Source organism: Lissotriton helveticus, chromosome 8 (assembly GCF_964261635.1).
Source record: "Lissotriton helveticus chromosome 8, aLisHel1.1, whole genome shotgun sequence".
NCBI lineage: Eukaryota > Metazoa > Chordata > Amphibia > Caudata > Salamandridae > Lissotriton > Lissotriton helveticus.
Window position 1 is genome coordinate 1,495,351,071 of NC_136069.1, and position 25,135 is coordinate 1,495,376,205.

Sequence of the window (25,135 nt, forward strand, 5' to 3'; positions counted from 1 at the left end):
TTGCAAATTTGTTGGATAGAAACTATGTATTATCTGTAATCTTAGCATTAGTGTTGTTGTGACTTCAGTGAAGCATCTTTAAATTCAGGCAGAGGGGAAACCAAATGTTCACCATCGAGTACATCAGCGTTGATTCCCCATCATTTTGGTTTTCAGTAGTAGCCACAAGGTACTGGAATGGGGTCCCTGCACGAGGGCACCTGGGGTTTGAGCCCATTCTTGTTGGCCTTTGTCTGGATGTAATTAACCGGTAGGTTGGGTTATGACCGCTTAGCTAAAAAAATGCTCTGTAGGTAAAACCTATATTGGCCTGGGCCAAGAGGAATCTTGCAATCTAATATTTGTCTCTTTCTTCAGGCCCTGCTTACTTAAGATGTACATTTTCAAATTTAAGGTGGCTGTATTATCTTTTAAAACGTTTTCTTCTCCTAAGTCTCAAAATTATAAGAAGATTCAGAAAACCATAAGTGGGCATTATTGCTAAGGGCATTGATGTTTTATTCAATCATAATGAGGCAGTTGTTACCTACCTTCTCCTGTAAGTAGAGGTTGTCTTTACATATTCATATATGTTCATCAATGTTTATTTATTTCCTTACCTAAAAGATTCAAATTTTTTAACAGCGATCTATACATTCTTTGAGCGTATTACACTTAAATCTACTCCTGTTGATAAACCAGCTAGTAGTTGGCATAATAAAATGATGTTCCTTTTCGCCCATGCAACAAAATGTCCCATATATAACTAATAGCAGCCCGTCCCGACGTTGTCCGGGTATGAAATAGAATGTGTGTAATGTGTGTATTCAGATACGGTCATTCGCGTGTTCCCCCGCTTGAGGCCCAGCTGCAGCCCTGGTTGATGTTAGCAGGCGCATGTAATTAGTGTAGTGATCCGCCGCCTGAGCCCAGCTACAGCCCTTGCTGATGTTAGCAGGCGCGTTTAATTTGGTTTAATGTGATAGTTCAGTAACAGCGCGCATGAGAGGCTGCAGTAATTGTCCCCGCAGACACGCTCAGTCGCGTGTGCCCCCGCTTGAGGGCCAGCAGCGACCGTCTAACAATTAGAATTGTGTGAGTCTTGAATGATTGTTTCCCGCTGTTCTTATTTTTTTTATGACCCACACCGATGCTCTTCGGCCCGAGTGCTTTTTAGACGCACCCAGGCCAAGCCACACACTGCGTTCGGCCCTTTCAGACACACCCAGGCCAAGGCACACACTGCATTCGGCACCCCCAGTATGTGTGAGACAACGGGCAGTCCCCCAAGGGAGTCTTGCGAATGGTTACTTACCACGCTTCGAGGTGAACGCCTTTGTGACGCCCCCAGCACATGGCCACAGCAGACGATCTGATTAATGTACGACCCAGATGGCATGAAGTGCGGAATGTAGCACACGCCCCCACCGTTTGTCACGCCCCAGCGTGCCCGTTGATGTGGTGCTTCACATGGCATGAAGGGCGGACACACACCCACAGCGCGGACACATGCCCACAGCGTTTGCCACGGCCCTGGCGTGCCCCTTGATGCGGCGCAATTACGACTCACATGGCATGAAGGGCGGAACATGCCACACGCCCCCAGCGTTTGTCATGCCCCCAGCACACGCCCACAGCACAACACAGACACGCCCACAAGGGACTACTTTGCTGGCACGGTTCTTTTACCTTTTAAATGTATATGGTGGCCGTCTGCATAGCCTATGTCCTTCTGCTGCAACTGCCCTTTCCAACGCTGTATTGGGTGTTGTGATTGGTGCTGTGGTTACTGAGATTACCCGCCTCAAAGGTTTGGGCTCTCTCTTTATAATATTAGTATGGCTCGGGAACGTTGCTGTGTTCTCTGTTCTCAAGCTGTTTGTAGCTCTTTCACCAAAGTTGTGTCACACTTTTATTTTAAACATTATATGTACCTGCTGCTCACATATGCTCTCCTGGACACAGAGGCTTTGGCCCGCTTCATTTTTTACCTGGACCAGCGCACCACTCTTTATTCACACACAATACCAAGGCTCCCCTTTGAACATCATGCCCAGTTTAGCATGGACAGATGATCTGCACAGCTGAGTGCAGACAGAAGCTCTGAGCTCGAGCAATCCACTTCCTTTACCCCCCAGACAGCTGGCATGCCCCACCTGTGTCCTGAGTTCACCTAGAAGGGTTCTTGTTCTCCCTTTGATGAACCATCTTGGGTTGGGCACCAGGACCCTTTTGCATGAGGTGCCCAAGAAGGTATCTAACTTGGCAACCAAGGAGGATTGCTCAATGATTTCTTCATACTTCAATTGCTGTTTACCAAGCATAAAGGTATGCAGAGCTTGTAAAAAGGATCCTGGTTGCACTCTGTATCGAATCTGTTCTTTTAAATAACGGTTATGAGTATGCTTTTATGTATAGGTTTCATCTTCTATAAACTAATAAAACACATCGTCTGTCAGTACCTGCACTGTTTAACCCGTTGGCTGCTGCCGTCGGCCAACGGTCGTCGCGAGCACTAACTTGGTAGTGCTGCGCACATCCGTTTGTCCGACGCTGCCCCACCCGTTTTTCGAACGTTCAGCACTGGAACTGAACGTTCAACGCAGCCAACGGGTTCATACTATTTCTGTCCCAATCTTTCGCTTTTTTGATCATCGTGTACCTACTCCTTGGACACGAGAAAGGACTTTAGAGCTATGAGGAAATCATTTATTGCATATGGGTCTATTTTGTCCTTCTAGGGCAAACTATCAAGAGTATACTCTGTCTTATGGCAAGATGCCCACTAACTGTAAGTTATTCTTACTATTGGAGACCGGTCTTATCAAAGGGGACGCTTGCTAGCTAAATGTTTAGATATGTTTTGTTGTTTCCACCTCTCCCCTCAAAGCGTGGACACAGAGTGGACACAAGTAAACCGAATTAGGAAGAACAGATACATTTGGCCCCTTGAGAAATGGTTTGATCTATCATGTCAAATAGGGGACAAAGATGCCACTGCTTTAGTTGTGTCCATAGGAAGGGACCAGAGAAGAAATAAATAACAAATATATGACAGGCTAACTAAAAAAAACTTTTTACGTTAGCATTGATGTGTAATAAATTGGCAAGAACATAAATATTATATGTGTTACTGTGTTACTGTGAATATATTCTCTCTCCAATTTTCTCAGCTAGTTACCAATGGAAAGTATTCAGTTAATCTTGTTTGACTTTGACCCACACCTCCATAAAAAGTTATCAACCATTTATCCTTTTAGATGCACTTTCAGTTAAAATCCACAAGACTACTTCTTATTACAAAAAAAATATATTAAAAAAAATACTAAATGCAGTAAACCTTTGCCACTTTGCTTGAGACCCTGTGAGGCATAGCTGAAGCTCCAGTTTCTTCAAACAGGTTCAGAGATCCTCCATTATAAGTGGAACAATTGATCAGAAGGAGGAAGGGCTTGAAAAACCTCCTATTTCCAGACGAAGAAGTGCTCCATCTATTCTCATCCTACTATATTGTTATGTATAATGTTGCTTGATCTATTTTCTTATAGGCTGCTATGGGTATTGCTAACCTTATCGTCATGGCAATGGAAAAAGAAGGCATTCCGAGGAAAGAGGCAGTCCGCAAAATTTGGATGGTCGATTCAAAGGGCTTAATTGTTAAGGTAAGTGCAGCTTTTAAGCTTACTGTATTTACTGCGCTAAAATATGTTTTCTGCTTGTACTTTATTTTTGTAGCTCAGCTCTGCAAACTAAGCCACATCTTAGTCAAAGGAGTCACAGGTCCCACTAGAAAACTCAAGTAAAAAAATTCTGGTGGTTTGACACCCTTCTGCATCATTCTAAGTGTCACAAAGTCCACGGTCCGAAGGATGGAATAGCATCCTTTCTGGGCCTGCACGACCCGGAGAGGGTGAGTGCCCAGACTATGTGTATTTGGAACTGAGGTGCGGAGTAAAGGTACCTTCAGGGGAGGTCTAGGAATATGTGTGGCTTTTGAGGTTTCTGAATGGGGGTAAAATCTCTCCTGATGGCTACACACTGCCCTGTGAGAGAGGTAGACCGACGGTTAGGCTGAACACTGAGCAGTGAGTCGATTTCTACAATGAATAACGATGACCAATTCAGTAAAGCGTTCACATCCTTCTTGGAGACGATGAATGGTGTTGACTTTATTTACCCAGTTTCCAGCATTATAAAACTTCTGACTAATGTGGAAGTTTTGGGGTCAATACTGAAGTTTGCTTGATAAGGTAGAGTGTTTGTCTTGACTAATTTCTAATCTTAAATGGTAATTTATAATTTTCCCCCTACTGTGGACTACAGAAATTGATGCTATATTGAAGGTCATCACGATCTCCATGATGAACATCCGTACTGTAATGGTAGTTGCTTTCTGCAATGACAGTTTTCTAACCACAGGGGCTAGAGGGACTCTCACAACTCCATTAAGAGGGCCACGGGGCATGCAGGAGCTACTGGGCCCAACGTAGGGGTTGGGGCCTTTTGCACCTGATGTCCCGGGCCTGACCTACTATGGATTCTGAGCAACTGGGCCAAGTACTCCTTCAGCACATAAGTTTCATTGATAGCGGTGTTTGAGCAGTCCAAGGCTTCTCAGGGGGCGGTAGATAAAGGGAGGATCACAACTCAGCCCATGCTCAATACAGCAATAAAGGATTGTCCAGTCAAATACTCTTTTATGACAACATTTGTATTTATTTACAAACAATATACACAGCCCCTGAGGTGAGGGATCCAGTGTCTAATGGCAGTTCCCTCACAATAGCAGTAGTGGTTATTCCACATTCACTATAAGCAAAATTTAGGTTAGGCCCCCCTAGAAGTCAGAGTCTCGGAGTCCCAGTTTGACTCAATTAGAAAAGTCTAATGTGCTCCAGTGCCATAGCACTATCTAGCAGTCAAGTTCCCCCGGGGCCTTCCGGCCAGTGATTAAGTCTTAGCCGACCCAGCAGGAATTGTGACTGGAGTCTGAGAGCGTCTCTCTGGCAGACACGATGGCTGCAGCAGCTGCCTTGGGTGAGAATCACACATGTGGCTCTGGAGGGGCTCAGTTTGGGTGTCACTGACGCTCCTCCGATGCAACAGTAAGTTTCCTGTAGTCTTCCCCTCAAAAGAGGGGGGATTGACCACTTTTCCTGGTTCCTATCCTCAGACGGAGCTCAAGCCTGCTCGGGTCACCACGGCGGCCTCTCCTCATAACAATGGCATCCACCAGGTTGCACTCCTTGTCTTCCTCCAGTGGCCCCCTCTGACATACGGGATCATTACACCTGCTCTTCACTCATGCAGAAGCCCGATTGGCACAGCAACCATTTCCTTTTTTACATCAGCCCCTCTGGCATAAGGAGTTGCTGACTCAGTGGCGAAAGGGGACGGCCCAATCAGCACACCAACACATGGGCCACGACCCAGAAAGTGCTGCAAAGTTCACAGTTCAGCAGTATCCTTCTGGCATACATGGGTTGCTGACTTAATCCTGCACACGGGCAATGGCCTGCTCAGTGCAGCAGCCATCTCCTCATACCTCACTACATGGATCCACTCACCAAGATCCCCCTTGGACCTCCCTCCCTCCAGCTCACCTCTTCCACACAACGCTTACCGGTCTTGGCAAACAAGCAGACACAGGAGCTCCTGACTCCAGGGGCAGGTGGTCTTGCATGTGTCTGGCTGATGTTCCCTCTTCCAGCTGGGAGACTTCCAGGCCTAGCGTAACAGGAAGAAGCCTGGCATAGCTTGCCCTCCTTGCATAGCCAGTCTGGCAGCTTTGACGTTTTTGTTCGGGGTCTACTTCTCTTTGAAGTACCCTCACCTCTATTCTGCCCTTCTTCCAGAATGTAGTTTGTCACAGCAAGAGTGACTCCAAATCTGATAGCCGCACAACACAGGCCTTGGGAGTGACTAGAGGTTCACACCTTGGTGTCGGCTACACTGATGTGTGCATCAAAAAGTTAAACAAGGGCCTCTACCTTACTCTTTATGATTGTCTTATTAGCCCCATCTCTTTCCTGAGATGTACCCAGGCCCCTTTCCAGTGACCTCTCTGTGAACCAAAGAGTTCCCTTTAAAGTGTGCTGGATAGCCTGGCTCTCCCTTCCTCCAATGTGCCCTACCCCACATGTTATTGTGGATCGGAGCAAAGCAACCATATTATTATCAAAACCAAGGGTTTTTTTTGCTGTCAGTTTGGTTTGCTTCTGGTACGATGTACCATGGTCATTGCTTGAAGTATCCATTGGGTGCCCGGCATATCCTTTCGTGGTTTCTTGGCAGAGACAAATTGAAAATCACATTTTCAACTTCCAAGCCCACCTGGCACCATCTTCAAATGCTAATAACTCAAAATGCACTAAACAGATTAACACAAAACCCCAAAGGCATGCTTTCTGAGTAAAATTCTATAGTCACACAGGATTGGCGTAAATCCACTCAGCCATTTTTGCTGCAGTTGTGAGAATTTTTTATGGGAACTAAATGCCAGATAAACACCCACATTTCACAGGGAACTGTGAAATATTAATTTCATCATGATAATGACAAATCTAAAAAAAACACTCTGTAAAGTATTCCATGGTCAGGGCTACTAGGATTATACGGCATAAAGGACCAAACTATATGCCTAAAAATGCAAACTCTCCTGCACATTCTCTGGCAGTATTAGATGCTTCTTTTGGAGTTTGAAGCTTTCTAATTCCAATCAGTTCCTATTGTTAGCTGCACTCTGCGGAAAGCAACTATTTGCTGAGGTAATTGTCCCAAATGGACATGTAATATAAAAAAAAATACATAACTGGTAACATGTAATATATGGCTGTCTTTCCATCTCGTGGCTCTGGTGACGTTTATAAATCACTCGACCTTCGGCCTCGTTGTTAATGATCTTATTGGTGCCTCTGAAGGGCAATAGTTAACAACAGTACACATTTACTTGTTATGTATCCTCTTTCTGTTCTGCTGCAGCTGTTGGCGATGTGTAATAATGGTTTAATGCACTTTCTATTAACCCTTTCCATGCTGATGACGGAACCGCTCCGTCATCAGCTGCGGTTGGGCTGTGCTGATGACGGAGCGGTTCCGTCATGGCCCGGCCGCCGCGCCTGCGCGGCGCTGATTTCTCACCTGCGCAGCGCGTTCTATTGAGCGGGCGGGGCCATGACGGAACCGCTCTGTCATGAGCATAGCCCAACCGCGGCTGATGACGGAGCGGTTCCGTCATCAGCATGCGGCCGCCCCGCCCCCTTAGCGCTGTGGCGGAATAGCCGCCGCAGCGATGCCGTTAAAAGGCTTTTTTTGATTTGCCTATAACTTCTGACCCCATGGTCTGATTAGCACGAAAACGGTCCAGTCTTTAGCTTATTTATTTCAAATCAAGTTGAGAGGGGCGGTTGGGGGGTTGTGGGGGGGGGGAGGAGGGGGAGGGGGAGAAGTAGAAGTAGAGGTTCATTTAGCTTCTTGTTCATATGGACCAAAGATCATGGGGGGAGGGATGAACCACTTGTGTCTCTTATTCCAGAGTCTCAAAAAGATATTCTTGAAACCCTCAACCACGCTTTCACAGCCCGCAGTGTATGTTTATCCATTGTTAACGAGGCCCATAACGCGTGCCATAATTTGCACCGCCCACCATGCTGAAAACACCAATTTACCAAAGGCACAGGAGGAGAGCAATCAAGAGGACAATAAGGAAGGCGGGGAAAGTTATAGCATGTGTTGAGTGCACTGTTAATCATATTTGGTGAATTTTAGTAGTTTTAAGTAAAGTATAAGTGACAGAACTGATTTGTCGTTTAGACACAGTTATCTAGTTTGAGGTAACTATGTCTAAACGAGACACACATTACCACACACATTGGCTTGTAAAACTGTTGTGCTAATACGTTACTGATTGCACATTTGACTATTTAAAATTGTTGTCTATGCTTCCTCATTCAACTGTTGATTATGTGAATTACACCTTGTAAAGAAAGCCTATTTTTAACACTTGTCATTTTTGTCCTCAAAAGGAGCATGTGTGAAGTATTGTAAAACAGCAGGTAAAATATAATATTGCTTGTTGACTAGACCTAACTTCCAAAATCAACAGTTGTTTTAATCTTGGCCCTGTAGTTAATTTATTAAAACAACTAACAGATGTGTATGCTGCTCTAATAATCCTAAACACACTCATTTCAAATTTGTCACTGACTTTGGTACAACTTTCACATCTGCCAATCATCTTAATTTGTATAGTGTAGTGTTAGTTTAACATTGTTAGTTATTCCAAGGGTGTAGCTGTATGGATGCAATTTACACCACCTTAATGCATTCTGGTAACAGGACAGCCTCGAAATATCTTAATAGATCCTATATTTAAATGAGCATAAACATAGTGTTTATTTCTATATTGTTTATAAAAAGTGGACCTTGCAATAGAATGACCTTGCACATAGACCAGGTGATGCAACATCTTATGAATACTGGTAGGTAGGAGAGGAGTCAGATCATCAGCAACAGTGAGGGAAGGGGGTGCCTGACTGGGACATTTAGCATAAAGGAAAGCTGGGCTTCCAGAAGAGGGGGGTGGCGAGCTTTAAGTGGGATGGGTACAGGGTCTGCTTTAAAATAATGTGTCTTGTGCTCATCACTCAGCTGAAGGAGAGAGGGCCAGCAGTGCTTAATTTGTAAAAAAAGAAATGTTTTAAATGCCTGGGCCCTTGTTAAGAAACCAGTGCAGCTTGCACTACTCTTTGCCCCTACACTTGCCACCAGTGACGGAATCAGCACACCTACTAATCAACACACCCTACAAGTATAACATTTCAGTCTATTCCAGACCCCAAAGATACAATAATGGCTTGGGCAGCAGATATTAGTCATTTTTATTGTTCATTGAAATAATAAACAGTGGTTGTTGTGTTAATATCTAATTTAGATAAACCATGCAGACTGTCACAAGTGCCGGTGTTGACAATTAAACTCTGGTGCCGAACCCCGGAAACCACAGGCTCAAATTAAGCAGTGGGGGAGGTTGAGCTACAGCCTGGAAGGCGCAGATTGAGAAAGTTCACTTTCAAGTCCTCCTGTCATTTTAGAGTTTGAGCCCTACAAGAAACTGGCAGACTAGACTGAGCTCTATCCTTCACCACCTTGTATGTAAGCAAAGTTGAGGTGCAGTTACATAGAATGAGGTTTACTAAGAATTTCAGTATGTCAGATAAGGTAAATGCAAGAATAAGAGCAATAATTGTAGTAAGAGGTAGTGTTATGTATAGGGGAAAGGGTATTCATGGCTTGTGTCCACATTAGTCATTCTTTCATTTCCATGACAATGTGAAGAATAACCTACACATGCTGGGTTGGCATCAACTGGGTATGACTCCATGTCTTGATCTTAATATAGTATAGCGATGGGGGAGGGGTACCTGATTTATCACTCTCCTACAAAAAAACTGATTGGGCGTGAGAGTGTTTGTACATTATACACACTAGATGTCTATGTTGGTATTATTACATGGGGAAACACCACTGTAAAAGCCCCAAAATAGTGAAATAAACACAAATCAAATATAAGGACAAAGAAGATCTCATCACCTGTAATGAAAAATGGTGTCCTAGATTTGGTTTCGCCATTATTACACCTTCGCACATATTTTACTTAGCAAGCACAGAGTTGTGACTCAGAGCTCACCTGGTCTGGTCTGTTCTCTCTCCACTAAAACCAAGGGCCTCTCCACAGGCCATGAATCTTGCAGGGAGCTTTGGTCTATCGACCCCCTGGCTCTCTCGGGAACTTTTCCCTCAACCTTGTTGAAGCTTTAGCTCCCTATATACAGGCAAATTCAGACTTTATTCTGGTAGGGGATTTTAATGTTCATAGTGAAATAGACACCTGTGTGGAGGCACAGACACTACTGGCGGATCTGGCCACTCTTGGTTTTACCCAAATGAATCAGGGACCCACTCATATAGCTGGCCATACATTGGATCTTGTGTTTCATACCTCTACAATGATTAAATGTGAGCCTCCTATTCAAGTGGATTGGACTGATCATTCCATCATAGAATTCCACACTCGTTCCATTCAGAGGGCAAATAACATGCAGAGGACTATGGCGGATGCCAGAAGACCCTGGAACAAACTTACACCAGAGAATTTTAGGGGTAAATATATAGAACCAAAGTGGGATGAATGCGGCGATAACGTCACCACTGCCTTGGCCAGGTTTAATGATGCTATAACTACAACCATAAATAATGTTGTCCCTCTTAGGATATATAAACCACGGCCTGCCCCTAAACAAGAGGTTTGGTTTACGGACGATCTCCGACAACTAAAGCTAATGGCAAGGAAGTTAGAAAAACGATGGAGAGTCACACGCAGGGCTGAGGATAGAGAAAGCCATAGGATTTCCCTAAAAAACTATCATAAAGCCATCCGGTCTGCCCGGAAACATCATATAGCGGCCCAATTAACAGCAGCGGGGAAAAATGCTAAAATTCTCTATCAAATTTTACAAACATTTACTAAGCCCATAGCGTGTGAAACCGAGGGGATCGAGTCCCAGGAACTCTGCAATAGCATTTCACAGTTCTTTGTTAGAAAAATCGAAGGTATTTACACTAAGATCTTGACCTCAAAATCCACATCTTATAACACTGAAACTGGTGAGAGCCTGCCACACCTTAGTACTGCAGGAAACAAGGATAACAGTCTTATAGAATTCCCCCCAATATCTCTGAAGGAGATAACCATCCTAACCACTCAAATAAAAAGTGGGTGCCCTTCAGATGTTATTCCAGCACGGGTCATGTCGCTTTTAAGCGACGATCTGGGTGTGGGAATTCAGCAGGTCGTCAACCTATCCTTGAGTACAGGGGAAGTTCCCCCTGACTGGAAGCATGCTCTGGTGCGGCCTTTACGGAAAAACAACTCCATTCCATGGACTGACTTGACTAACCTAAGGCCCATCTCTCTCCTTCCTTTCTTGGGGAAGCTTACGGAGAAGTTTATAAACCAACATCTATCTAAATATATCGAAAGTGCGGGGGGATTAGATCCTTCTCAGTCAGGCTTTAGGCCAAGGCACAGCACTGAGACTGCCTTACTGTCCGTCGCTGACGATCTTCATTTGCTACAGGATAAGGGGTACTCCGTTATCCTGGTGCTTTTAGATCTGTCAGCGGCGTTTGACACTGTGTCACACGAGATCATGACCACCAGACTAGTTGACATCGGTGTGGGAGGCAAGGCGCTGGCCTGGTTAAGGAGTTTTTTTACAGGACGTACCCAAAGAGTCATACTGGGCCCTTACCGGTCTGAGGAGATGGAGATCTCTAAGGGGGTGCCACAGGGCTCCTGCTTGAGCCCAACATTATTTAACATCTACGTGGCACCCCTAGCTAACATCATGAGATCCCATGGGTTTGTCCCTGTATCGTATGCAGACGATACCCAACTCCTCTTCCCCTTTAAAACTATGACTCCGCAAGTACGTAGCTCCTTTGCCCTAGGGATGAAAGAGGAGGCACACTGGATGGCAGCAAACTTCCTCCAGTGTAATGTCTCTAAGACGGAGGTGATGCTCTTTGGGGAAGCCAAACGTTTGTGGACCCCTGACTGGTGGCCTCAAGACCTAGGCCCAGTCCCTGAACCCAAGGTGGTTGTGAAAGATCTGGGAGTGAAACTGGACCAGGAACTCAATCTTAAACATCATGCCAACCAAGTGGTGAGTTCCTGTTTCCATGTAATTGGGCTTCTCCGACGAGTATTTCCATTGCTTTCAGATACCACCAGGAAAACCTTAGTTCAGTCGCTCGTTTTGAGTAGACTGGACTATTGCAATGGTTTGCTGTTAGCCGCGAATGAGGGGATTACTGCCAGACTGCAAGTGGTGCAGAACACGGCCGCTCGCCTTGTTCTTAATGCCCCAGCCCGCACTCCCTCTAAACCTCTGCTAAACAAACTCCACTGGCTCACGGTGAAACAGAGAGTGTTGTTTAAAACTGGGTGCATTATTCACAAGTGTATCTCGGGTAATGGTCCCCAGTACTTGTCACAAAAATTTCATTCCTACATTCCCTCAAGATCTCTGAGATCTGGAGACCGTGAATTGTTGGCCGTCCCCAGGTTTTGGAAGACAAGGCAAGGGGGAAGGGCACTATCAGTAGCTGGTCCGAAGTTCTGGAATGAACTTCCTTATGAACTTAGATCATGCAGGGAACTCCTCCCCTTTAGAAAAAAACTAAAAACGTTTCTATTTAACTATTAGTTTCCGTTGGACTTTTCTAAAAACACAGGATAGGATAATGCTCTGAGATGATGCCAAAGGCGGGGAGATACTCCTCAGGGAGTCGATTCCCAGCGCGGTACAAATGTGCATATAAAATAAATAAAATAAACAATCTACCGCTTATGGGTGTGAAGTAGTGAAGCATCAGTAGCCAGGTTACTGTTTATGAATGTTTTCAGGCTGTGTTGGGTTGAGTCAAAGCCCCCCTTCACTTTTGCTGGCTCATTTATTTCCCGGACCAGCAGCAGTGGTGCAGCTGACCTCTTTGGCAGACTGGGCGCAGCCTTTATGTACCTCCTCCTGCATCAAGGGAATTTTGTGACATTTCCGAATAGACATATTACATACAAATTGTTACCATAATGGGTACAACATTGTCTCCAAAATATGCAGCAGAATCCTTATAGTGCAAATTTGTGCCCACAAATTAACATCGAGGTCTTCCCAAAAATAAGCTTAAAAAGGTCTGAAAATCTGCATAAGCATTGAATATCAAAGATGGTTCAAAAGGCACCAATACTCTGAGATTTGTTATACTGTTAACTTTAGATATCCTATTTTGACAAAAAAATAGGAAGACCATAATTTCATAAAAGTGGAATTGCTGTATAATACCACAGTGCATGCGTGTTACGGGTGATATGCGCTGTGCTTTCGTTGCAGGCCTACGGGAAGCGCTGGGTGCTCAACTAAAGGCATCAACACCCTAAAGAAGAGCTGCTCACTCTTGTCTAGTTTGCTTTTAACTAAAAATATTCTTTATTTGGTAAAGCAAACTGTTGGTCCACCATAAACCTAAGTGACGTAATGCACTCTGTTTTCTTAAGGCACATAGTAGTAATTTGCTTGTTATACTCTTGATTTGTACCTTTGCACAACAGAAATTCTAAAATGTTTGCATATGATTTTTTCCAAATTAACACCAAAAATAAGTTCACTTCATGCTTAAATATTTGATGCTAGTTTGAATATGTCCTTGTACTCTGTTGGGTGGCTGCCCGTTCATCTCCCTGGCACCTAGGGGGCTGCAGGGAGGTATTATTGACTGCTCAGAAAGCAAACACTGGTATTTTAATATGTAATTACAAGTGTACAGAATCAAGCAGAGTGAGTGGCAGCCTCTTGGCGGTGACCTTCCTGTTGACTGATTCCAATGCATCATTTGATGTCTTTGAAGGCTCGCGGTAACCTGAACCATGAGAAGGAGATGTTCGCCCAGGACCACCCGCCGGTGAAAACGCTCGAGGAGGTGGTGCAAACAGTGAAGCCCACTGCAATTATAGGTACAGTACAGTGCAGTGCACCGTTGCTTTTCCATTATAGTTCATTTATACATTTTAAAATAATTAACGCAAGGCTGGATATCTGCAATCTTCCTACAAGGAATTAATAAGTGAATGCTTCAATATAGGGTTGCTTTGGCACAGCAGGTAACAAAACCACCAAATCCCTCTGTACATAAATTCACTTGTAGAGGTGAGTGATTGAATGAACGCCATCAATCAGATGTGCTAATACCCAAACGCTTCCCAAGAGTGCTAATTTTGTAGAAAAAATAAGTGCGTAGGCCCTAAGTTTTTTTTTTTTTTAGGAACCTGCTGCAGAATGCCAGGTTTGCTGGGCAACTGGGCTGCCTTGTCTTAATTTCCCCTTGTGTCTTCCTTCCGCACCTACACAATTCTCTCTCTCTAACTCACTATTATATTATATGTTATTTTTCATTCCCGAATTCTTTCTTTGTCATTGTTTGCCTATCTTTAACTTCGTCCTTCTTTTACTCTTACGCTGTGTCAGAGCCATCTTTTGATTACCCTACCTAAATTCTTATACGTGTTACAGAACCTGCCTTGTGATGTACTGGACAGTCTGTTCTAGAAATAAACAGTGTTATGTTATGCCAATTTGTATAGTGCATTCTTCACCCAGTAGGGTATCCAGGTGTTTGCAAATAGGTAGGTTGTGTCCTCCCAGGGGGTTGATTACTCGATTAACCAGGTCTTCTGCATCTTGCGGAACTCTGAAAGCGAATAGGAGGCTCTGATGTGCTGTGGCAGTTCGGGCTAGGATTAATGGGCAATGTGAGAGAATGCACGCATAGCAGTTCTGTTTTTCTGTATGCAGGGTACCTGTGCTAATGAGTTCTGCCGATCGGTGGTGTTTGTTGGGGTGGTGGAAATGTATGCGGCTATGAGGTAGGCATAATGCTTACTATGTGTGTGTGAGTAGCTTGAATTGAGTGCACTTGTGTGTGGGAGCCAGTGCAGTGCTTTTAGGTGAGGGGAGATGTGGGTGCAGTGAGATAGGATGAGGACCATTTTCTGGACGGTTTGGGGCCTGTTCAGGAGTTGTTTGGTGCTCCCTGCATAGGGTGTGTTGCTGTAATCAAGTCTGCTGGCAATCCAGGCCTGAGTTATTGTTTTCCAGAAGCCAATGGAAGATTTTTCATAGCATCCTCATGATGTGGCAGCAGTTGGAGGTCATTGCGTTTATCTGGGCTGACATGTTGAGTTGGTCATTGAGGATGATTCCTAGGCTCCTGGCATGAGGGGTTGTGGACTGGTGTGGGGCCGAGGTCTGCTGGCTACCAAGTGGAGTCCCATGCTGAGGTCTTCTTATGAATGATCATCAGTTTGGTCTTGACCGTGTTGAGCTTTAGGCAGTTGGATCTCATCCAGGTTGTCACAGCGGACATGCATCTTGCAAAGTTGTTTTTGGTTGTAGCGGTCTTGTACGACAGGAAAAGTATCAATTGAGGGCCATCTGCATTTGAAAGAATGTTGATTCCATGTGATCTGTTGAGGTCTGCCAGTGGGGTCATGTTGATATTGCATAGGGTTGGGCAGAGAGAAAACCCTTGGGGAACTCCGCATATGAGGTTTTTAGCTTCTAACTTGTATGGTGGCAGGCTGACTCTTTGGCTTCTTCCTGTAAGGAAGGAGAAAATCCCTGGATACCCACTTCACGAAGTCTTCTGAGGAGGGTAGAATGGGAGACTGTGTCAAAGGGTGCAGAGAGGTCAAGCAGGATGAGTCTAGGATCATCCTGGCAGAAGCAGGGGCTGGTACGAGTGCTCACGGACAACCGCCATGTAGTACTGCAACAAACCGGGTTGGGTGGGATCACGGACCACGTAGTAGGAGGCCGTTTGCCTCTGAAACTGTCTGGACCGCCAAAGAACTTGCGTACTTGTCAACCTCCGGGCAGGGTTGTTGAATGAAAGAGTGGACGAGCTCAGCCATTGGTGCCTAGCAGAGAACTTTGGCTTGATCGATAAGTCACTGCAGAGAATGCGCAATGTTAGCACATCTGTGTGGACTTCCCAAGGCATCCCTCGCCCGGAGACTCATTTGGACTCAAGTGGACGAGGAGTGCCTATAGAAGGGGTCAAGTGTGACTTCGACACGTTGATAATGCAGCCCAAAGATGACAAGAAATTAGTCATCATCTGGAGGCAAAAAAAAATCTAACAATGGAGTTGATGACCATGCGCTCTATCAATGATGACAGCCTGAGGCGAACCCGCCTTCAACTGCCAGTGGTCGAGGTAGGGGACAACTAGGACACCTCTCCTTTGATGGTGTGCTGCTGCCACCACTATCATTTTCTTGAACACCTGAGGGGCACTGGTGAGACCAAAGTAGAACATAGTAAACTAGAAATGCACCTATCTCACCATGAATCGCAGGTAGCGCCAATGGGCAGGTAGCGCCAATGGGTATATGTAAATAGATGTCCTGCAGGTCTAACACCACCATACAGTCTCCTGGGCCAAGGGCAGACAGTTGAGATTTTCCTTCCGGAGGCAGGCGCTGAGAGTGCTAAAATATGATGAAGGCCTCTGTTCTTCTTTGACACCAGACAATAGCTGTAGTAATACCTACTACCTACTTCTGAAATAGGCACTCTCTCAATAGCCACTTTGGCCAAACGGGCTTGCGCTTCCTGTCGCAAAATGGACAGATGGTCCTCTGCCAGTCATCGGGGAGTGATAAGGGCTGGAAGGTGCAGTGGCTTCAACAATTTGCAGGACCCACCTGTTTGATATTATGGCCTACCAATCCAGCAAGAATCTACGATCCTGCCTCCCATCAGGTGGCTGTTCTCCACTAAGGGCATGCTAAAGGGGTTTGGCAGGTGGGGCGGCTGTAGGGGGGGGGTGCAGTGGACTGGGTGTCCTGTCGACCTTTACCACTAGGGCTGTGAGCACAACTGCCTCGACCACAAAACTGCTGGGCACCTTGTTGAGGTGGGATTGGCTGATAGTATGGGTTTCATTTGCTAATGCTGCAAAAGGAGCAATAGGGTTGATGTGGTTGGCGAGCGGGGCCGATAAACCAAGGGTGTGTACTGTGGCTCTGAATTCCCTGAACCGCTCCAGAGCAGAATCTGCCTTGTCCACATACAGGCGAGTCCATTCAACAAAAAGGGTAAATATCTACAAAAAAAACGGGTTACCGCAGCCAATCGTGGCAAAGAATGCCTACACTAGTGCCATGGCCCACCTGCTGGAATCGGTGGTGTTCAAGCCACAACACATTTTTTACTTGGCCGCATCATGACCATCCTGGGCGAGGACAGGTCCGAGATCTTCAGGAGCATCTGGGAGGACTTGAGTCATTGAACCCAAAAGGGGGTGAGAATAGTGCCTCAGGAGGCGGCTGGCATTCACTGCTCTAAGAGCCTAGCTGGTGGGTGAGAATACTCTCTTTCCAAATGTCTCCACCCATTTTGTAGTTGGGAATGTGTTTTGGTTTGTCCTGCTTGTAGATGTCTGCACAACCAAGCTTTCAGAGGAGAGGTGCCGAGATAGAAATGCAGGGTTGTCTGGGGCAAGGCAGTGGCATCGTGCAATATGGCGGTCGACTGTGGGGGGGGTCCAGAGAAAGATTTAGCCAATACCCCTAACAAGATATCTGTAAGTACCTCATTGAAAGGCAAAAGGGGCTCAGTGGATGTTTGCCCCAGCTTGAGGACTTCCATTAGGACATTGGTCTTTACCTCCAAGGTAGGGAGCTGGAGGTCAAGGATTTCAACCCCTCGACACATTATCATAGCATAAGAAGGCACTCTCTTCTGTGGCAGGCCCAGTGGGTGAGAGGAATCCCAACTCAGGGGAGGTATTGAGGCCACTAGCTTCTTGTAGGTCATCGTACCAATTCTCTTTCTGGTATAGCTGACCAATCCCATCACCTCCTTCATAATTGTTATCCAAATCAGTGCCAAAGAGGGAATGCAGGCTATGTGTGCTCCTTGTGGAGGTGGCAGGCTGAGGTTATTCCGGCACTGACTCTGAGTCAGAGTACAGTAGGCGTCTCATTTGCTGGCGTACATGGAGTCAACATCGAAGTTCCGGGAACTGGCATAAGCCCTGGTACCGGCAATGGAGTCGGAACTGGAGTATAAGGTGGTCCGTGATGGTCGCAAAAGGACCAACTAGCAATGAGAGTGATTCCGCTTACGGTATTGAGGCTGGAGAGCGTCTTGTCTTGTGAGACCTGAAAGAGTGCCATAGGGAGTCAGCAAGGATTTAAAATACTGAGCCTGGCCTCACAGACCTCTTCCACGTGTTTCGGTGTGGTGCCTTGCCCCACAAACTTGGGTTGTATCTAAACAAGTTGTGGGGTAGGCTCTGACGACCTACTTTGGGAGCGAGGTCAAGATGTATGGGGCTACCCCCACACCTTCTCAGGAGAATGTGAGTGGCAGGAAGGGGCCGAGTCCCATTTAGATTTCTTGTGCTTTTCCTTCGACTTACCCTACTACTTTGAACGAGACAAAGACCAAACATTTGAATGACTCATTCAACATCTTGATCTGGAATGGTATCAGGACTAAACTTCGGCTTGTTTCCTCACTAAGGCTTTCAGTGCTTGGCGATGTAAAGTTTCTCCTCGGTCTCCTATGGCCTTTGGCCTCATCGTCACATAATCATTGCAGGCTTTGGAGTCATGACTCGACCCCTGGCACCACAAACACATCTTATGAGGATCTGTCATAGGCATTTGGTTAAGACAGTCCTAACGGGGCCAAAAACCTCTTGTTTTGGTAAGTGAAATTTCCTTTGCACACTCAAAATTTTACAAGAGTTAAGTGTCTCAAAGAGACAAGAGGTGGCTCCTGGTGTGCTTCTGTTGGCATGGAAAGTAACTGACATCAGTGCGTGGTAGTGGCGCCTATATAGGCTATGCACATCATTCACGAAGTAAGACGGTGTCAGTAGAGAGCTGCATAGCACCGCCTAATGCTAAGCAGAGGTACTGCTGAAAAGTTTCTGGATCCAGTCTGACACCTTGAGGAATATTCAAATGGTGAGGTATCTGCAGCTGGAAGCCTCTATCAGAGTATTTCTCTGATTACAGACACATTCACCTGAAAATCCTTCACTTAAGAGCCAGAACTGGCAAGCCAGTACTTCAGATTTCCATGTTTATTTCTCATTTCCATTTCTTTCCTTCTTATTTTTTTAAATTCATTATTTCTAACATTATTACAGCTTCCCAGACAGTGCTAACAGGCTGCTTGCATGCCTTTCATTTAATCTGCAGTGTACTGCATCCGGCAAGGCCACAGCCTCTAGAACAGGCCACCATCATAGTATAGTACATTTTTATTATTCCAAAATAGCCAACATATTGGTTCTAAATGTCACAGCCATGCTGAAGCTTCAAAACAAAAAAAACACCATGTACAATAGCATTGCAAGATGGCTACCTGCTCCAATTTTATTTTCTATTTCAAGCATATGCCTGCCATGTTTAGGTGGCAGCATGTTTTCTTTTTCTACTTTTATTATTTTAATTTGTCTTACATATGTTCAATTTGTGTGTCAGTCTACGGTGGTTTGTTTATGTGGACAAACGCAAGAACGAGTCATCAGCGGGTTGATGAATGGATGATTGACTGCTGAGATTAGTCACAGTGTGCATTTATGATGACTATTTGAATTTCTAAACCCATCACTGACCAGAAAAGACACTTTCATTTAAAAGCCAGGCGTAGTGGCATTACCAATGTTTGTTTATATATTTTTAGGTGTAGCAGCCATTGGAGGAGCTTTTACAGAACAGATCCTGAGAGACATGGCTTCTTTCAATGATCGTCCACTCATATTTGCTCTCAGCAATCCCACGAGTAAAGCTGAATGCACCGCAGAGCAGTGCTACCGCATCACAGAGGTAATCCACCAACATACACCAAGTGATTGAAGCATGGTCCTGCTCTTCTATTAACAAGGCTTGTAGAGCAATTCATATATTTTACATGTTGCTTCTTTCTGAATAATGCAAGTTATACATTTGTTTGTTGTTGTGGAGTTTGACTGGGGATTTTAACCATTCCCTCCAACTTTATTTTGTTTGTACTTTTTGCACGTGGCTTTCTCATCTAAATCTCTAAGGTATGTTCAATCTGGGCCTCTGGTAAGGTCACAAATCCAGATACACTAAATGTTACTCAATTAATGTACATTTGTGAGGTGTGAAAGTGCTGCAAGAACTAATAGCAGACCATGACTCAATTTTAGGTGGGTAATTTAGTATCCACAACTGTAAAAGGATGTTTAGGACTTCACACAAATTACCATTTTGCTTCTGAAGCACTCCTTGTCCAGTAAAGATGCAGGCATCCTTTTTCAAGCTTTACTTTATTATTTGGTGGTGCCCAAAGGCTGCTGCCTTATGTGGGGAGTGTTGACTCTGAGTTAAGCTGCGATAACATTGTGATTAATTCTTCCTGGGGCTGAAACTATGCAAGCGTGTACCACTGTCACTTTGGGAAAGATGCCATCAGAGGTCTGATATGTTGGACAAAAGTACTTTTATTAGGTCTGGCCTTAGTGATGCCATCAGTTGCGCAGAACACTATTGTTTTCCCTACAAATCATACATATTATGCAAAACAAAAGGGACATTTGGTCAGTGGGCTTCATCCATTGGTCTGTTAAATGGTCACTTGCAGTTTGCCTCCGCCCACCACAGCACAAAGCATGAGGAAGGCGGTCAGCCCACTTTACCCATTGACAGTGAGTGACTGCACAAAGCCTGTGCACATTAAATCCCATCTACCTAAAAATAGTTCCTTTCACTTTAGTTGCATAGCTGGCTCAAAGCATGCTTTAATATTTTATTTGACTATATTAACTTTAAATACCAGCTATTTATTTTGCCTACACTCTTGTTTAAAGTTTGTGCTAGCGAATAACTATCACACTGGCATGCCAAGATTGCTTTGCCAATGCATGTTTCTTTTTGTTACTTCTTGTTTGCACTAAGACTTCTTCCTCTGGTTTTGCTAGGGTCGAGGTATATTTGCCAGTGGGAGTCCTTTTGATAAGGTCACCCTCCCCAATGGACAGACATTCATCCCCGGTCAGGGAAATAATGCCTACGTGTTTCCCGGAGTGGCGCTTGGAATCATCGGCTGTGGAGTACGACACATCTCTGAAGATATCTTTCTCACCACTGCCGAGGTTTGTATTGTTTGTTTGTATGTGATAGTGAAGGTTTTAATACTGACTGCTACACGGGTCCTAACAAAAGAAGTAGGGGAACTAATAAATTTAAGCTGTATGCAAGTAACATCATGGTGCATGATATCAAAGCTCGTGGTATCGCAGTGCGAGACATCGCACGTGGCATTACAAGAAGTAACATCACAGCCCGCGGCCTCACAGGAAGTGACATCAGATTTTAAGACCACACACGTGTTTAGCAGGTCCACCATAAGTACATTTGAGCACATTACGAGATTTAACAAAATTAGGATTTCGTGTTGGGTTGTATCAAAAAGTGAAGCAACCCCAACAAAAAATCTGAGCCTCTACTTATACGTTTATTTTTTTTTAAAACTGTGCCACATAGAAATTGGCAGCAAGGAGAAACTTGGAAGTAAGTCTTTTCTGCTTCATTTGTAACAAAGTCTGCATTTTAAAATATCGCATGGGGTTATGGCACCTGCTTCAGAGATCTTTGTTTGCCCAGTAAATTTCAGGGAGTAATTATAATGGTAAGATTACTCAGAAAGTTAACTCTTGTACTGGTGAGGTCTGTGTTTATCTAGTCCCCATTTTGAATCAAAGTAGCATAGAAGGTTAAAGGGTCTAAAGCAAAGCACATCACGTAACATGCAGATGACAGATTTTTATTTTATGTTGCTAGGTAAGCGGGTTTCTGTTTTTAACAAACAGATCCTTTTGTTACTTGCAGTCCATAAATTGTAATCCTTTTAATACAGTACAATGAGCTACGAAAGACATTTGGCACCTACACCATGTATCCCCCACTGTCTTATGTAACACATCCTATAGATTGGTTTACACACTTATATTATTTATCAGTGTATAATGTGTATGTGTGATGTAAAGCGTTCTGACATCCTGCATTGGGATTGAGTAGCACTGTAAAAGAAATAAAATAGTGTTTTTTAAATGCTTTGTGTAAATACTGGGACACACAAATACATCTGACATTCTTACTGTGCATGCATACCTCTTATATACAAGGACTAAACTAAGTCAGAGTCATGCCTCTCTTAAGTACCAGTGAATTAACAATAAGCTGTGTGCCATTGTAACCACTCCATTGTATTTGTATCTAAGAGTGAGGCTCCATATAGCGCCCAGCCAGGATACTCAAACAAAAGGAGCCCTGGTGGCCCCTTAACTGCACCCTATGTTGTGTGCCCAACTGGAAGTTCAAATAACAAAGCCCTCCTCACTGCCTGCAGGTTGGTGCTCTGGAACAAAAGCAGACAATGTGCAAGTGCTGCTGAATGTGTCCCAGTATCTGAAAATTACACCGGGACCAGTTCAGCATATTTCCTTGGGGCCCAACTTTTATCATAACTATTCACGAAACGTAGGTGCAAGTCAACGTGTAATATATTTCATTTGTGCTGGGTTCCGTTGAGTTTTTTACGCCAAGAAGTCCGTCTGTGTAGTGTGCATTATTTTCTCCAATTGCATTTTCCATCATAAGGTAAATGCAAACACAAACTCCAAACAAGCACAGCATGTGTTCACCTGTAAATCGGAGCTAATGCTAAAATGTGCGCTATAACAGTTTGCACCTGTTGTAGCACTATAGCCAGAGCCTAAAAGACCATATTACTGCCTGCGAGTTTACTCTTATTTTTTTATTTACTTTTTCAATATAATTAGCACTGGCAGCCGGAGGTATTTGGGCACTTTACATACAACTTGAACTTTTCAAAATAAAATATAGCGCAGGCTTTGTAAGCAAGGCAACAGGGTTTCTTGCGATCCTTCAGTTTAAAGGCAGCTAGTGCAAGGAACAGAGTATTGAGGAAGTAGTCAGTCGGCTGCTGAAGGGAAACCTGTCTGGAGCAGTCCCAGAGCTGACTGAAGAACACCTGCTAAGAATGGACTCCCAAAACCAAGTGTGGGGATGAGGAGGGCCTGGTCAGGCAATTTTAGGTGATCTGTAGACATGTTTGACTTTCTTTGGTGGGGGAGATGGGGAGGCATTTCTTGATTTAACCACACTGTTTGTGTGTTATGATTAGTGGAGTGAGGTCAAAGGTAAAACACAGGGATTTTACTGAGGGTGGAAGCGAGGGAGAGAATTAATTGAGTTTCAGCTGATCCATAGTCAGGTCAGGTTTACATGTGTGTGAGAGAAGAGGGTGGATGCAGTTTTATTATGGTTGAGTAGCAGTAAGCCTCGTACATTTAGTTTTGCAGAGTATTTAGGCAGGAGTGCAGCATGGTTAGGTGAGCCATAGACAATGCTTTAAGAACAAGTTACTTACCTTCGGTAACTCCTTATCTGGTAGTGACTACATCTGGCCACAGATTCTTTACCTTTGACTGGCCCCAGGTGTCGAACTGATTCCGGAAGATTTTTTGTGAGCAGTGCCTCTGTGCGCTGGTAATTGTGGTCTATTGGCTCAACGTGGCATTGTTGGCGTCATCCGCGCTGGAAATGTCACAGCACCTATATAGACACCACCTGGGTGCACTGATGTCTGTTTCTTTTTACTACTTTACACACCAGAAGTGCAGGGCCATAAACACTCACCACTGGTTAGCAAAACCTTGGGTCCTGAAAGGGGACATCCCTGTTTCTTAAGTAACTTGTTCGTCTGATAGAGACTTCTAGCTGTAGATTCCTTACCTTTGAAGAGATACCCAAGCTAAACCATCCCTGGAGGAGAGTCTGCCAACTAATTTCACACAAGGAAGTCCCTATGGACCTGCCTATCCCAACAGTAATGTTTGGTGAACGTGTGCAAGGAAGCCCACGTTGCTGCCTCGCAGATATCCAGGATCAGAACTCTGCGAGCTAACGCAGTGGTCGCAGCTTTAGCTCTGGTGGAATGAGCTTGCAAACCTTCAGGAGTTTGCTCAGGGGTGTGGAATTCCTATACCCCAACACCCAGGACATAATGTTTGGGGTAAAGCACAACAAGTTTTCATGTTTATTGTGTCCTCTGGACACGTAGGCCTGCCAGGCCCTCAACATTATAACTAATATTGGCAAAAATACTTGTTGATCTCAAAAAGCACGCAATGCCACAATAGTCCCTGGCAAGGAGTGCAAATAAGCAGTGAAGCCAGCCAATAGACAGATATAATTTTAATAAAAACAAAAGGTCTTGGCTAACGCCATATCTAGTTAGGGGCCCAGTTCTCAAAGAACGTCACAGAAGTACACCCATGATATGTGTCATTGCATTAGTGAAGATTTACAGCTTTCACAGATATCAAGAATTTTCAAAAGTAGGCAAGGAAATTGTACTTCTAGAAAATATCTGTAAACGGCATTTTAGCACAAGCAAATATATATGTGTAGATTTGTTCATGTCACAATCTGCTGAGCGTTTACAAGATCACTTTTCCTCCAACTCCTTTTTTCCCAACCCTGGAAGAATTTTCACTTCTCCCCTTGTCAGGAGTAAATTTCCAACTTTTGTCAGTATGCAAAAAGATTAGGGAAGAGCTAGAGAAAACCTCTAAAACATGCATGTTAGTAGGTTTGCACTGACTTAAAAGGCCATTTCAACACTGAAACTATTGCTTACCGCTACCACCAGCCCCATTATCTAGATGTGTGGAAAGGTTGCAAAACCAGTGAATTGCTAGTATTAAAACCCTACTATAGAACGAGCCCTGGCATAATCAAACAGGCTATTATCAGAGGTCTCATATAATGAGATTTGCTGCCCTAATTTGTTGTCACACTATATGGCACCAAAGGAACAAGTGGATTTTTTTTACAGGACTAGTAGATTTATAAAGCAACCTGTCCCATGAACAAGTAAATATTTTATTAAATTCAACACCCCTGAAGTTTCTTCTTGACCAGTGCATAGCAGACTTTGTTACAGAGTAGGACTCAACAAGAGATCGTTTGCTTCTACACCCACGACCTTTCTGTGCACCCACATACCCCACGACGAGTTGGTCGTTCACCCAGAACTCTTATGTGCGGTTAAGGTAAAACGACAACGCTCTTTTTGGATTCAAGCAGTTGAGTCACTTCTCTTCTTTAGAGGGGTGCGTAAAAAGTCAGCAGGGTGATTGATTAGCCTCCATGAAAGGGTGTAACCATTTTTGGTAGACAAGAGTCCCTTGTGCAAAGAACCAGTCTGTTCGATATATTGAGAGGTAAGGTGGCGTAGATGATAAGGTCTGTCGTTCACTCACTCTACGGGTATATGTCATTGCCACAAGGAAGGCTGTTTTCAGTGTCAGAAGCCTGAGGGGACATATATATATAGGGGCTCAAAATAATAAATGGTGAAGGAGGGAAGAGATGGGTAAGACCTTTGAGGAACCTACGTGCAATAGGAGACTTAAACAAAGAGGGTTGGTCAGGCAGCAGCAAGAAGATAGAAAGGGCAGACAG

At 44.5% G+C, this 25,135-nt stretch overlaps 1 protein-coding gene across 2 annotated transcripts in view; it reads left to right on the forward strand.

Annotated features, from left to right (window-relative positions):
* ME3 (malic enzyme 3) overlaps nt 1–25,135 on the forward strand; it is a 426,853-nt gene that overhangs the window by 375,417 nt on the left and 26,301 nt on the right. For both annotated transcript variants that reach the window (XM_078658437.1, XM_078658438.1), the window contains exons 10-13: nt 3,528–3,641; nt 13,447–13,552; nt 19,302–19,444; nt 20,563–20,736. In XM_078658437.1, coding sequence (XP_078514563.1) covers nt 3,528–3,641; nt 13,447–13,552; nt 19,302–19,444; nt 20,563–20,736 — 537 coding nt within the window. The remainder of the gene's footprint in view (nt 1–3,527; nt 3,642–13,446; nt 13,553–19,301; nt 19,445–20,562; nt 20,737–25,135) is intronic.